Source organism: Dendrobates tinctorius, unplaced genomic scaffold (genome assembly GCF_039654945.1).
Source record: "Dendrobates tinctorius isolate UK_male_01 unplaced genomic scaffold, ASM3965494v1 ptg000103l, whole genome shotgun sequence".
NCBI classification, from domain to species: Eukaryota; Metazoa; Chordata; class Amphibia; order Anura; family Dendrobatidae; genus Dendrobates; species Dendrobates tinctorius.
Window position 1 is genome coordinate 7,419,255 of NW_027361771.1, and position 14,402 is coordinate 7,433,656.

At 45.5% G+C, this 14,402-nt stretch overlaps 1 protein-coding gene across 2 annotated transcripts in view; it reads right to left on the reverse strand.

The window, feature by feature from the left end:
* NUP85 (nucleoporin 85) overlaps positions 1 to 14,402 on the reverse strand; it is a 56,632-nt gene that overhangs the window by 12,580 nt on the left and 29,650 nt on the right. For both annotated transcript variants that reach the window (XM_073588024.1, XM_073588025.1), the window contains exons 10-15: positions 13,360 to 13,491; positions 12,928 to 13,034; positions 12,749 to 12,832; positions 11,545 to 11,610; positions 11,235 to 11,386; positions 10,968 to 11,085 (exon numbers count right to left, since the gene is read on the reverse strand). In XM_073588024.1, the coding sequence (XP_073444125.1) occupies positions 10,968 to 11,085; positions 11,235 to 11,386; positions 11,545 to 11,610; positions 12,749 to 12,832; positions 12,928 to 13,034; positions 13,360 to 13,491 (659 nt within the window). The remainder of the gene's footprint in view (positions 1 to 10,967; positions 11,086 to 11,234; positions 11,387 to 11,544; positions 11,611 to 12,748; positions 12,833 to 12,927; positions 13,035 to 13,359; positions 13,492 to 14,402) is intronic.

The window sequence follows — 14,402 nt, forward strand, 5'->3', positions numbered from 1 at the left end:
TGCCTTTGAACGTGGCATGATTGTTGGTGCCAGAAGGGCTGGTCTGAGTATTTCAGAAACTGCTGATCTACTGGGATTTTCACGCACAACCATCTCTAGGGTTTACAGAGAATGGTCCGAAAAAGAAAAAAAATCCAGTGAGCGGCAGTTCTGTGGCTGGAAATGCCATGTTGATGCCAGAGGAGAATGGGCAGACTGGTTCGAGCTGATAGAAAGGCAACAGTGACTCAAATTGCCACCCGTTACAACCAAGGTAGGCAGAAGAGCATCTATGAACGCACAGTGCGTCGAACTTTGAGGCAGATGGGCTACAGCAGCAGAAGACCACACTGGGTACCACTCCTCTCAGCTAAGAACAGGAAACTGAGGCTACAATTTGCACAAGCTCATCGAAATTGGACAGTAGAAGATTGGAAAAACGTTGCCTGGTCTGATGAGTCTCGATTTCTGCTGCGACATTCGGATGGTAGGGTCAGAATTTGGCGTAAACAACATGAAAGCATGGATCCATCCTGCCTTGTATCAACTGTTCAGGCTGGTGGTGGTGGTGTCATGGTGTGGGGAATTTTTTCTGGGCACTCTTTGGGCCCCTTGGTACCAATTGAGCATCGTTGCAACGCCACAGCCTACCTGAGTATTGTTGCTGACCATGTCCATCCCTTTATGACCACAATGTACCCAACATCTGATGGCTACTTTCAGCAGGATAATGCGCCATGTCATAAAGCTCGAATCATCTCAGATTGGTTTCTTGAACATGACAATGAGTTTACTGTACTCAAATGGCCTCCTCAGTCACCAGATCTCAATCCAATAGAGCATCTTTGGGATGTGGTGGAACGGGAGATTCGCATCAGGGATGTGCAGCCGACAAATCTGCGCCAACTGTGTGATGCCATCATGTCAATATGGTCCAAAATCTCTGAGGAATGCTTCCAGCACCTTGTTGAATCTCTGCCACGAAGAATTGAGGCAGTTCTGAAGGCAAAAGGGGGTCCAACCCGTTACTAGCATGGTGTACCTAATAAAGTGGCCAGTGAGTGTATATGTATATATATATATATATATATATTCCAAGAGAAAAAGGTCGCACTCTGCGGGATAATGATGAATGTTTATTGACACTGAATTACATGTCACGTCGGAGATGTGCAGGAGAGTGTGTCAAATGGCTGACTATGGCCGTTTCACGCTACTCGAGCGCTTCCACGGGACCCGTGGAAGCGCTCGAGTAGCGTGAAACGGCCGTAGTCAGCCATTTGACACACTCTCCTGCACATCTCCGACGTGACATGTAATTCAGTGTCAATAAACATTCATCATTATCCCGCAGAGTGCGACCTTTTTCTCTTGGAAACTACATTCGCCTTGCTACGAGGTCAAGCACCCGGGAGTCCTGGATGTGAGCTCTCCGCCTGCTGCCAGCCACGGACCTTAGTACGGTAACAGTGGTGCCGTCCGCTTTCTTGCATTGAATATATATATATATATATATATATATACACACATATACATACACACATACGCACACACACCCCATTTTTAATCCCCCCTTCCCAAAAAAAAAAAATACCCTAACCCTAATACAAACCCTAACCGTAATCCCATCCCAAATCCTAATTTGAATTAAAAATAATTTAAAATTATGGTTTGGGATTAGTGTTGGAATTGGGATTAGGGCAATCGTAGGATTCGTAACGGTAAGTAGGCTGAAAGAGCCGTGTTGGGGTGGTTGTGTGTGTGCACATGTGTACATGGATTCATACATAACTATATTGGTTTTGAAAGTGTTTCCGTGTGGATATATATGAATTTATGGGTGCAAATGTAAATAATGATATATTTATATTGTTGACTACACAATTATTTCAAAATAACTTCTTAACTTTATTGTAGATTGAGAAATATCCGGCCGTTTGGGACCGCTCCTGTGAAGAATATAAAGGTTCTAAGCGGGATGTCTGGCCGGCTATAGTCAAGGAACTGTATCCACAGTGGCCTCATCTGCCTTTAGCTGGACAAAAACTGATTAGTATGTATTTCATAATTTGAATTTGTCCAGTTTTTGAAAAGATTTATTTTTAAGAATTTTTTTTATGGTTTCATTTCAGTGGACGATGTAAAGGAACATTGGGAGGTCAGTGACCGATCGCTTCATTAAGTCGATGAAAACTGCAAGTGGAAGCTCGCCTCCGAGGAAGGTTCAATATGTTGACCAACTCCAGTTCATATCACCTAGCAAGAACTTGCAGAGGTAATTTTTTTTTTTTTTTTTTTTTTTTTTTAAATTTTGTTAACATTTTAAAGTAGTCTTTTATTAACATGGGGTTTTTTCTTCCTTCTACAGAACTGACGGCAACATGAGGGCTGAAACTCCACCGGCCCATCAAAACAGCCCGGAGCAGGGTCTGTGAGAGGAGGCCGAGGAACATCTGCTGTACTCCTCACCGGATGCTTCTGAGGCCAGGCCAACATCCTCGGCGCCCTCTGATGTATCAGCTGCAACGCCAACATCTTCTGCAGCTGGCACTTCGGCATCTGGGGTGGAGGTGGCGTCAGAGTCCTGTGTTGCTGCTCCTGCATCGGGCGCTGCCTGTAGCTCTGCTGGTGGCTTGTCAAGGCCCACTAGGATGGGGGCTGCTTCTGCCAGTCCCGTGGCATCGAGAAGAGCGGCACCAAAAAAGGTCCCAAATACTGAGACTTTGACTAGTGCGTTAGAAAACCTCACTAGTCGAACCATCAGTATGCTTGACACTTCGTCGAAGCAAGAAGAGCTGGACATATTCTGCTCATTTTTAGCCAGCCGCCTAAGATCCATTCCACGGGACCGGCAGAATCTTCATGTTAACAGTCAATTTACTTATAATGACTTGACGTCCCATCCCCAATTCCCGCGTCATCAGCTATAATGACGGGGATTCTTAACATATTTAATCCCCAAAGTGGGCCTCCACCACCACCAGCAGCATCGCAGTGTTTTGGGCAGGCGGCAGCAAACAGGCCTGACGCTGCAGAAGCATTTGGTTATGGCCGACCACCAGCACCTCAGGTCATAATATTATTTCCCCCAACTCTTCTATGTCTTCCCAAGACATGTTTCCCACCTATGGATACGATCCACATTACCAGTTTTTGAAAAATTTTGTGGTCTCACCAACCAGGCTGGACGTCCCACCCCCCTACTCTGTCCTGTTGACAGGGTGCTGTTTGTCTTTTCATCTTTTTTTATTTAAAACATTGTTTATTAAAAATGTTTTTTAAAATAACCCTGTGTGTTATAATTTCTTTAAAAAAAATAAATAAAAATTGATACAGTAAAGGCCCACCATGACTGGGGATGATGTAAAAGGAACTGGCCCATGATGGGAGGGGGACCTTAATACTGGAAGAGGACAATGAATGGGGATATTATACCAAAAAGAGGTTCAGAATGTGTGACATTATATCACAAGGGGGGGTCATTATACCAGGAAGGTGCCCAAGATGGGGGACATAAGTGGATGTGAAACACTGTTTCAGGAAAGTGCCAGGATAATGGACATTATTACAGTAAGGGAGCCAGGATGTGGCATTTTTTTTTTTAACCAAAGATTTTTTATTATATTCAAATGTCGTTATAATTACATTTAGGCAAAGCTTTCAAATCATCTCCATTGCATACAGAAAAAATACACGACATTCAATTTCCTCCCCGTCATAAAAGAGATGAAAAACAAACCCAACCTCCTCCCCCCTTCCCAACTGCAATACAGACTTTCTCAATGTGATTGTCTCCACTGTAACCACATGGCCCAGATTTTTTCAAAGTGTGCCTCTGTATGTCGTCTTCTATAAATTCTCTCTTCCAATCGGATTACGTTATTCACACGAGTGACAAACTCCCCAATCGTTGGGGGTTCAGCATCGATCCATTTTTGTGCGATCAGCTTACGGGCAATATATAAGAGTTTTGCTATGATGGACTTATAGGCACTCCCCACCGACACCTCCTCCACGTACCCCAACACACGTTATTGGGTCCCTTCCTATTTCACATCTGTACATCTTCTCAACAAGCCCTATAACCTCCTCCCAATATGACGAGAGTCTTGGACAAGACCAGAGCATATGAAGCATTCCCGCAGGTTCATACCCACATCTTGGACACTCCGCATTGTCCCTCAAGCCCATTTTCCTCATAAGTTCTGGGGTCTTATATGTTCTATGTACGATATATAGTTGTGATATCCTACCTGGCTCACTCAAAGAGAGTTTAGGTATGTACTCTAAAATAGTCTCCCATGTTTCATCTACTATTTCTCCCACTTCTCTCTCCCATTTAGATTTTACTGTTAGAGGAAACCCAGCCAAGTAAGAGTATAATAAATCTCTATAGATGGTAGAGATAACGCCTCTCGTACCCCCGGACGCACACACATAGTCCAACACCACATCCCTCTGTACCGTCATATTCGTTGTCTGTTTCTGCGCTTGAAATGCATGCCTGAGACCGAAATATCGAAATTCCCCACTACGTGAGAGTCCAAACTCTTCTTTTAGGACAGAAAAAGGCTTGATCTCGGACCCCTCCAATAGTTGCCACACATATTGCAAACCTCTCCTCTCCCAATCGATATAGTCCTTCAGTTTATATAGTTCCGATAGGTTCACATTATCCCAGATAGGTGTGTATATCGTCAGTTCCTCAACTCTTCTAAGAAGTTTGATATGCTGCCATATTTTGTGCATTAGTCCAAATGTGGGTATGTCCTTCCCAAATCTCCCAAAGCTTCCTGCTTCCAGACCCTGTACCAATGTTCTCTTGTTGGTCATTTGGGCCAAAATTTCCCCCATAACGCTCAAGTTCCCCTCCTCTCGCCAGCCCCTAAAGTGCTGCCCCTGCGTTGCTACAAAGTATATCCATGGATTTGGCTCCGCCAACCCACCCTCTTCCTTCCCCCTTTGCAGTATTTCCAATTTAATTTTTGCTTGTTTTTTCCCCCAGATCAATTCTCTAAAAATGGTATTAATTTTGTAAAATTTTTTCTTTGGGATCCAAACCGGGGCATTATGGAGGACATACATCAACTGAGGCATCATTATCATTTTAATTAGATTCGTCCTCCCCACTATTGATAGTACTAGTTTACACCATGCTGTCATCTTAACTTTGAATTTAACTAGTAATGGGTCCAAGTTTAGTTCGAGAAATCTAGATACAGGCATAGATACCCATATTCCGAGGTATTTAAACTCCTTAACTACTTTCAAGTGTCCAACTGCCTCCCCCACATCTCGACATCCCAACTCTCTATCAATCCCCATGATACATGACTTGTCCCAATTAATTCTCAATCCGGAAAAGAATCCAAATTTCCCTATAAGGCCCATGACCTCAGTCAGTGCTTCTCCGCCGTCTTTTAAGAACAGGAGTATATCATCCGCGTATAGGGCGATCTTTTCCTCCAATTCCCCATATCTAAAGCCTTGTATTTCTTTGGAGTTACGAATTTTAATCGCTAACGGTTCCATCGCCACAGCAAACAATAACGGTGACAATGGACATCCCTGACGAGTTCAGGATGTGGCATATTTTAATAAGAAGAGGGCCAAGATGGGGAACATTATAACTGGAAGGGGCTTACGATGAGAGACATTGTTACATAAAGTGGCCAGGACGGTGGGCATTATTACAGTAGGGTGTCATGATGTCGACACTACCCATGTGTTAATAGGATCTAGAGTGCTACTAGGGCCCCAACAAGGAGTTTGACAAAATAATGGAGACCAGATTTTATTTTAAAAACAAAGTGAATTTTTATTAACCTTTTTTGGGTTTTCACATTTTTATAGAAAAACAGACCTTGCTTGCCTGTAGTTAGTCATCAGATCTTCTCTGCTGTCCTGGCTGCTCAACACCAGCACAGGAGTTTTGCCAGTGCACGGCACCTTCAGGACTCGAAGTAGTCAGTGAAGGTTTCTCGCACACGCACACCCGAGTTGGATAACCATCCTTGACCCAAGTTTTCAACTGCATTTAATTCAGACAGCTGTGCCTCCTCATCTATGTCAGTGCCGTATTCTCGAGCGTAGTTGTGGAGTACACAGCATGCCTTACTGTGTCAACGATCTCCGTATCCAACTGGATGGCTGTGTGAAAGATCCGCCACTGACGACAAGGTGCATTCCACATATCTGCGTGCACGACTCAGCCGATAATTAAAAACCCTCCGCCGGTCATCCAGTGCCCTTCGTGGGTATGGGCGCAGCAGGTTGGTCTTTAAGGGAAACGCCTCATCCGATACCATCACAAAGGGCACTGGATGTGTGGAACCCGTCAAAGGTCTTGGGGCTGGGAGCGTTCCACCATATCGAAGAATTTGCAGTCCAATCTGTGATGATCGCAACACTCGAGAATCCCCAGTACTGCCATAAGCACCAACGTCAATGGCAACAAATTTGCAATGTGCAACAGCCACCGCCATCAGGACCACCGAAAAATACTTCTTATAATTAAAGAAGCGTGATCCTGATCGTGGTGGCTTCAGCACTCTCACGTTTACCATCGACAGCACCTATGCAGTTTGGGAAATTGGCGACAGACTGAAAGCCTGCTGCAACCTGCAGCCAAGTCTCCTCGGTTGGGGAAGGCATCACAATGGGCTGCAACTTCTGCCAGATGACGGTACATGTGCTCCTCACAATTCTAGAGATGGTGGTTTTACCAACCCTAAATTGGAGGTGTAGTGATGTGTAGCTCTCTCCTGTGGCCAAAAACCTGAAAAAAAAAACCATACGTAAATGGAACATTTGAAATTTAGATGTAAAACTATATGGTCTTTTTAAGACTTAGGCTTCAAGCACTGAGTTAAATTTTTTTGGGCCACTGTGCACGCCAGCAGTATGGGGGCAGCGTGTCCGCCAGCAGTGTGGGGGCAGCGTGTCCGCCAGCAGTGTGGGGGCAGCGTGTCCGCCAGCAGTGTGGGGGCAGCGTGTCCGCCAGCAGTGTGGGGGCAGCGTGTCCGCCAGCAGTGTGGGGGCAGCGTGTCCGCCAGCAGTGTGGGGGCAGCGTGTCCGCCAGCAGTATGGGGGCAGCGTGTCCGCCAGCAGTATGGGGGCAGCGTGTCCGCCAGCAGTATGGGGGCAGCGTGTCCGCCAGCAGTATGGGGGCAGCGTGTCCGCCAGCAGTATGGGGGCAGCGTGTCCGCCAGCAGTATGGGGGCAGCGTGTCCGCCAGCAGTATGGGGGCAGCGTGTCCGCCAGCAGTATGGGGGCAGCGTGTCCGCCAGCAGTATGGGGGCAGCGTGTCCGCCAGCAGTATGGGGGCAGCGTGTCCGCCAGCAGTGTGGGGGCAGCGTGTCCGCCAGCAGTGTGGGGGCAGCGTGTCCGCCAGCAGTGTGGGGGCAGCGTGTCCGCCAGCTTTTGTGCTGGATGCGAGACGGACCAGATCGAAGAATTCCGAAAGGATCAGAATCGTGTTTGGTTACGCCGTTTAAACGTGCGTTTAGGTTTTAGTTGAGGGAGAGAGGTACTCTTACCCCCAGTTGCGTTGGATATCATTGTGTCCAACTTTTCACCGAAAAGCCGTCCACTGAGGTACGGGAGATGCGTGAGGGACTTCTTTGAGGCCGCATCCACTTTCCATTCCCGCAGCCAGAGGATACGCCGAATTGTGATGGCGTTTGCTGCTATCCCCGCTACACCTCTTGCGGAGTCAAGGGCTGCATGAAGCATGTAATCTGCTACTACTGCTATTTGAACCGCTTGGTCCAACAGCTCAGGATTTGAAGCTTTGAGGCAATCTTACAATGTTTTGGCCCAAGCCAGAATGGCCTTGGCCGCCCAAGCCATGCGTTCTACCTGCCGGTCTGCTGCTCCCTGAGGGTTGAGCTATCTGGCAGTGAGAGGAGGGTCTGTGCTGCTAATCTAGAGACTGGGGGGTCCACTTCAGGGAGATCTGTCCACTGCTTGGTGTCCTTTTGTGGGAAGGGGTACCTAGCCTCCAAATATTTGCGAATGGTGAATTTCTTCTCAGGCTGCGAAAACTGCTTAGTAAGGATCGTCTGAAATTCTGGGTGGTTAGAGAAAACCTTAGGTGGTTTCAGAACACCTTCAAAGCAAATCTTGTGTTCTGGGGCTTCCGGGGTTGGATCGGAAATGTCCAGCACCCGATGGATGGAAGAGATTATGTCCTTAACTAGCGCTGTATTGCTAGGGGGACAAGGGACCAGAGACCTCTCTGTCTCATTGTCTGAGTCACAGATGCCTACCGAATCCTGCGTATCTTCCCTGGTGGGTGAGCTGGGGCGGAGGTCTTCTGTAGTCGGGGGTCGCTGCTGAGATCTGCGTTGTCCGTCTCTGGTAGGGGACGGTCTAGGCGACCTGAAACTACGGTGTCTCTCCCTGGGTGGGGATGACCGTGTGCTATGGGATGACGCAGAGGAACGCGACGTGTGGGTCCGCTTACGTCTGGGAGAGCCAGAAACGGCCTGTCCCTGAGTGGAGCTGTCCCTTTGCTGGGTAACGCTCATAGCCGAGACATGACCCTGCAGAGCCTGGAGTAATATGGAAGTTAAGTTATCTATGGACTGTGTGTCAGACTGCGACATCTGGGTAGCCCATTCTGGCGTGGTAGAAGCCTCTTGGGGTTCTGACCCAGTATTCTGGATACAGTCCCGACAGTGGGGGTACGTGCTGCCACTGGAGAGAGTGGTTTTGCAGGCTGTGCAGAATGCATAAAAGCAGTTCTGCCTGTTTCTTTTGTACCTTGAGTCTGGCATAGTGCTCAGAGAGCGGAAGTGCTGGCTATGAGAGAGCCCTACAGGGGTGGATATGCAGGGGAAACCTATAGGAGAGCCTTACAGGGAATCCGGATTCACAGCCGAGCACAAAAACCCAAGCTATGATCTTACCCCACCAGTGTGCCCCTAGGTCCAGCGCCGAAGATCCACAGTCCTGTGCCCCCCAGAGACTGGCTGGCGTGGTGCTGCGTCAGAAATGGCCGCCGAGAGGATGAGGAGGGACAAGAAGGGGGCGGAGAGCTGAGAAATAGCGCGTAGAGATGTGTAAAAACGCGCCCTTTCTGCCTCGATCCGCCCCTTCTATGACACTGTGGAGTGTCATATTTCTCATCCGGGGGCGGCGACCTCAGCTAGGCTGAAGCCGCGGCCTAAATTAGACACCGATGCCCAGAAAGGGCTCCAGGCCGGCGCGGTAGTCCGAGAGGGGGACGGATTTTAACCGGACCCCCCGGATTGAAAGGCAGGCTAGCGGTGGGGCCACAATCTGAAGCGGGGCCCTGTGATGGGTCCCCCTCAGGCGCTATAGAACTGATGCTGCCGCAGAGACAGGGGCGCAGGGAGCCCTGTGTCTGTATGTGCTATGCCTGACCGCACTCCCCCCGGCCCCGACAGGAGGCCGCAGCTGGCTGGGGTCCCTGGATACTGTGCAGATTGCCATGGTACAAACCCTACCTGAGGCGTCTCAACCTAATACCCCCAGAGGGGGATTAGGGAGGGTGCTGCTGTCACCATCAGGGGGCTTCCTCCTCGCCCTCAACCCAAGACCAAAAGGAATTGGGGAAGGAGGGGGGGGGGTCTCGACTTCGAACCAGCACCCGCAGGACTGGGGAAGGAACTACATGGGGAACCGCCATCTCAACTACAACTGGGCACCCCATAATAGGGGGCCGAGGAAGGAGCCATGCCGGGAGTCTCACAGGAGACCCACTTTTCTTCATCTGTCATCTGGAAGAAAAAAAAACGGGGGAAAAAAAAGTGTGCCTCCTTGCGACACTAAGCAAAAACTGGAGAAGGCTGACGCTGTCCAGGGGTGTATACTGCAGAGGAGGAGCCAAAGTTAATCTTTTTCAGATTATGCATAGTGTCGCCTCCTATTGGACAGCAGCGTAACACCCATGGTTCTGTGTCCCCCAATGAGGCGACAGAGTAAACGCATGCGTTTTTCCTGGCAAGGGTGTGTGTTTCTGCTCAGGAAAAAACTGCTTCAAAGCTGCAACATGGGCACATAGCCTTAGTCGAACGCTGCCAGGAGAAAATGAATTTTATTCCCGATAGCGTTTCGGTCTTTTTCATGGGGGCACCGTTGGTTCAGTCACCACTTTGAGTATACAGAACGGCGGCTGTAGTAGTGCCCCTACAATAACTGACTGCCGGCCCTAATGCAGAGCCAGTGTCAGGGTCGGGGGCACAGTAACAGCCACCTCTCTGTATACTCGGTGACTGAATCAGCACGGTGAAACTAGAGTGACAAATTGAAACAATGCCTTGGGGTAGGGAGGAGTAAGTTTTCTGCCTGCAGTGATCAGTTAACTGTGGGCTCTAGGCAGATTAATAACGCTATTAACCCCATCTGCAAGTTACTAGAGTTTTTTTCTTGTGACAGGTTAACTTTAAAGAGGACCTTCCACTGGATTTTATATTTTAAAGTGAACAAGGACATCTACAATTGGTGCTGCTTCCCTGACTCTCAAACAGTTTTTCTTTGCCCCTTTGCAACATTATGCCCACTGATAATAAAGAAGGTAAGTGGTGACTGAAGTTCTCGACGTGTTCACTTGTAACAAAGCTTTCCTCGTCTCAGGAAAACACACTGAACCAGGTTGCAGCTGCGACCTTCTCTGTGGGCATTTGCTTTTCCCCCTCTGACACCGCTGTGATTTGATTGGCCAGCGTCGTAGAGAAGAAACCGCAAAAGACCAAATAGACTTCCAATGTTCACATCTGCTTAGTCGGAAAGAAAACTTGCATTTTGAGTGCTTTTAATTACCAGGAGAGCAGAAATAAATTTGTAACTGAGGGGCACAGTAAAAAAAAAATAATATTTTATATATATATATATATATATATATATATATATATATATATATCTCAGAATCATGGAAGAAGCATTAATTGGGGCAGGTACGCAGTTTAAATTCCAAAATCCAGTGAAAGGTCTTTCTTAAAATAACTCAAGAGTGCACTCACCGATCAGATATGAGCGTGGCAAATGCTGCGTCTTTAGCTCGAATGCTCCATGAAAGTGCTGATCCTAATCTTTTATTGCGCATAGCTTCCATTGCCATTGTTTTACAAATACTGCGAACTAGAAAAGAGGAATAAGTTGTGGACATTATAACATTCAGGACATCATAAAAAGATACAAGCCTACCTGTTTACAGTTGGAGATTTCACCACATGATGACTGAAATGCTCAATAAACCACAAATTTCCTTAATATTCCCTCGCACGTACCTTGCTCTGTCATTTGCCGATCCTCACAGATGCGCAATGCCTTCAACGCTTTTTTCTCTGTGCTCAAAGGAATCCTCTCCATGTGAAGCTCCAGGTAAACACGACCCAATTCAGGACAGTGATCTAAATAGTCAACCCCGAGCTGCCAAAGGCTGCAAGAAAAATTCCCTCCCATCAATTACAGGATGTAAAAGAAAAAAAGCAAACTTCATTATAAACTTAACTGCTGCTGAACAGAAAGGCACAAAGAGGAAAAGACATGACAATGGCCATATAAAAGGTGTAAACCAGATCAAAAGCGATATCATACCTATGATGGGAGAAGAGGCCAGCGGCATACTGCAGTAGTAAGTGTTCTCGCATGTTAGACCCAAAACTAAAATTTAGCAGGAATTAAGATATGGTTATGACTTAAACAACTAGAAATCAAAGATAAAAAGGAACTGCAAGAAAAATCTGCATTTTGGGTACATTTGACTTAAAATTTCCTGTTAGTAACTGCCTGAAGGGTGGAGCTTGGCAAGAGGAAGAACTTAAAGGGTTATTCTGGCTCCTCTGACTCGAGTATCAGGTGAGCGGGGCCTGTGACATTGCATCTTGATACTTGTCAGGAAATGATTGGACAGGTGCACAATAACTCCTGATCGCACGGGAGTCTTGGCAGTGACATCACCATACTCGCTCACCTCCTAATACGGAAGAGTGGAGTAAGAATAACCCTGATCCGTAATGATTTGCGTGCTATAATGCATGAGAAGGGTGGCTTCTGCTGTAGCTAGTTGTCTTACAGCAGGACTGAGAATTAAAGGGTAATGGGAGATTTGGGGCACAGTACTTCTTGAGATATCTCAACTCTAATTAAAATTTCAAACATGAGATTAGTTTAAGATAGAATTCATTATTTTGTTTGTTTCTTTATATTTAGTATTTCTTTTAGGCAATTGCGTAAAATTAGAACATGACCAAATTATTGCAAAAACAATGCCAACACCTATCCATAAAATGCTTGGCATTGGAGCCCAGCTCCACAAAGGTGAAGAGGACTGACCTGCAATAACAAACACAACCTGTGGACTGGTGTAGTGCTGTGTTTGAACAATCCTGGGCAGCCCATTTATATAGGCATATTTGTAATACCAAGCTAATACATACAAAGGTACATGCGGAGTATATATATATATATATATATATATATATATATATATATATACACACATATATATATATATACACATATATATATACATACATATACACACACATATACATATACATACACATACATGCTGAATGGGCACTCTGGTCCACAGGGATCATGCCTTACTGGCCTATTAAGGATAGAAGGATAGACTATTAATCTAGAGTTCCTAACAATCCCATTTAGTATAGATTACCATATATAAAAGGTACAGTTTCTAAATAAACAAAAAAATAAATGACATCCAATAAGAAAAATATATTACAGGTATGTTTTTCTGCTTCTCCTCCCTCTCCCAAATCTTACTCCAGCTTACTATAGGTTGTGGGACTGAAAGAGCTGACAGTGATCCAGCAGGTCAGTAAGATGAGCCACAAACCACCAGTTATTTGTCACAATGCTGAAAACCAGAGGAAAAAAATGTGTATAGAATTAAACTGAACATACACTGGAGTAACATTATTGAGAGACAAGAGATGTGACATGGCCGATTACCTGAATTCTTTTATGACTTGATGAATGTCGAGCTCAAAAGCTGCTAGCAGAATGTTGTCCAGGGGCTCTGAACTGCTGTCTCCAGCCTTAAAGATGTCCAGACAGGACTAAAGGTGCGAGGGAACACAATGGCTGTCATTACAAAATAGAACGGTTTTTAAAAATAATCCTTTCACATGGCAGAAACTGAATAGTCTCTGAAATTTATTAGACAAGGACAGGATAGTAGAATTTAGGTTATGGATGTGAACAAATTTTTTTCCAGTATTTCTTTTTTATTCTTAAGCCCACAACAATCACAGTAAAAAATAAAGACAAAATAAAGGAACAAAAGATAAAAGGCAAAATGAAAGGTGACCAATATAACATTTAATTTGCCAACAATACAGCCAATAAATTTAATCAGCACGTGATCTTCAGGTTGCATCTCACCTGAGCATAGGTGTGGATTTCTGTCAGGGTTGCCGTCGGATGTGTAAAAAGCAGCTGTGATACCAGGAAATGATACCAAGTGCCCATCAGATCTTTCTTCTCAAGCATCATGTCCTCAGATCCCAGTAAAACCTATTAGTAAGTCAAGAAGCTCAGTGATCACAAGTATGCTAGTCCCACAGGATATAACAGGAATTAACAATTTTTCCCTCACCGCCTGATATTAACCCCTTCATGACCAAGCCTATTTTGACCTTAATGACCAGGCCATTTTTTGCAATTCTGACCAGTGTCCCTTTATAAGGTAATAACTCAGTAATGCTTCAACGGATCCCAGCAATTCTGAGATTGTTTTTTCGTGACATATTGGGCTTCATGTTAATGATAAATTTAGATCAATAATTTTTGCATTTGTGGTGGGGGGGGGGGATTGGAAATTTGGCGAAAATTTAGAAAGTTTCGCAATTTTCAAATTTTTATTTTTATTCTGTTAAACCAGAGAGTTATGTGACACAAAATAGTTAATAAATAACATTTCCCACATGTCTACTTTACATCAGCACGATTTTGGAAACAATTTTTTTTGTTAGGAAGTTAAGGGTTAAAAGTTGACCAGCAATTTCTCATTTTTACAATAAAATTTACAAAACCATTTTTTTTTTAGGGACCACCTCACATTTGAAGTCAGTTTGAGGGGTCTATATGGCAGAAAATACCCAAAGGTGACACCATTCTAAAAACTGCACCCCTCAAGCTGATCAAAACCACATCCAAGCATTTTATTAACCCTTCAGGTGCATCACAGCAGCAGAAGCAAAATGGAAGGAAAAAAATTAACATTTAACTTTTTAGTCACAAAAATGATCTTTCAGCAACAAGTTTTTTATTTTCCCAAGTGTAAAAGGAGAAAGTGGACCCCAAAAGTGGTTGTCCAATTTGTCATGAGTACATTGAAACCCCATATGTGGGGGGGGACCACTGTTTGGGTGCACGGCAGGACTCGGAAGGAGCGCCATTTGACTTTTTGAATGGAAAATTAGCTC